This window comes from Eimeria mitis, genomic scaffold, assembly GCF_000499745.2.
Source record: "Eimeria mitis Houghton genomic scaffold, Emh_scaff789, whole genome shotgun sequence".
NCBI classification, from domain to species: Eukaryota; Apicomplexa; class Conoidasida; order Eucoccidiorida; family Eimeriidae; genus Eimeria; species Eimeria mitis.
The window spans coordinates 1,366-1,927 of NW_013575795.1; the positions used below are offsets into that span (position 1 = coordinate 1,366).

At 53.0% G+C, this 562-nt stretch overlaps 1 protein-coding gene across 1 annotated transcript in view; it reads right to left on the reverse strand.

The window, feature by feature from the left end:
* Positions 1-562, reverse strand: part of EMH_0022320 (ATP-dependent RNA helicase, related) — a gene marked incomplete at both ends in the record, with an annotated part of 9,877 nt that overhangs the window by 1,103 nt on the left and 8,212 nt on the right. The window contains one exon of the mRNA XM_013501923.1: positions 103-368. Coding sequence (XP_013357377.1) covers positions 103-368 — 266 coding nt within the window. The remainder of the gene's footprint in view (positions 1-102; positions 369-562) is intronic.

The following is a 562-nucleotide window of genomic DNA, read 5'->3' on the forward strand; positions in this document are numbered from 1 at the left end:
TCCGCAAAAACAACCCTCTACATATACACCCTGCAAACCCTATACAATACAATCTATACCACCAAGGGTTTAGGGTTTAGGGTTTAGGGTTTAGGGTTTTACTGTGTGCTGTTCGCCTGCTCCGGGGCCATATAGTGCACCGTCCCCACTCCTTTGCTCAGCGAGTTGTTTAATAGCTGCCCGAACAGGGGGCCCCCCAAAGGGGTATTAGCAAAGGGGGGGCCCCCGGGGGGGCCCCCCGGGGGGCCCCCAGGGGGGCCCCCAGGGGGGCCCCCCAGGGGCCCCCCCAGGGGGCCCCCCAGGGGGCCCCCATCCTGTGCTGCAGGCTGCTGCGCTCGCACTGGACGGGTTAAACCAAAGTCTCCTACCTGAAAAGAAAAACCCTAAACCCTAAACCCTAAACCCTAAACCCTCGGTTGAAAGTTTGTGCTGGAGATACAGAAAAGGGTTTATTGTTAGGGTTTATATATTATTTTAAGGGTTTATTAGGGTTTAGGGTTTAGGGTTTATAGAACCTTGACGATGATGGTTCCTTTATCTGAGAGTTTAAGAAAAATATTTG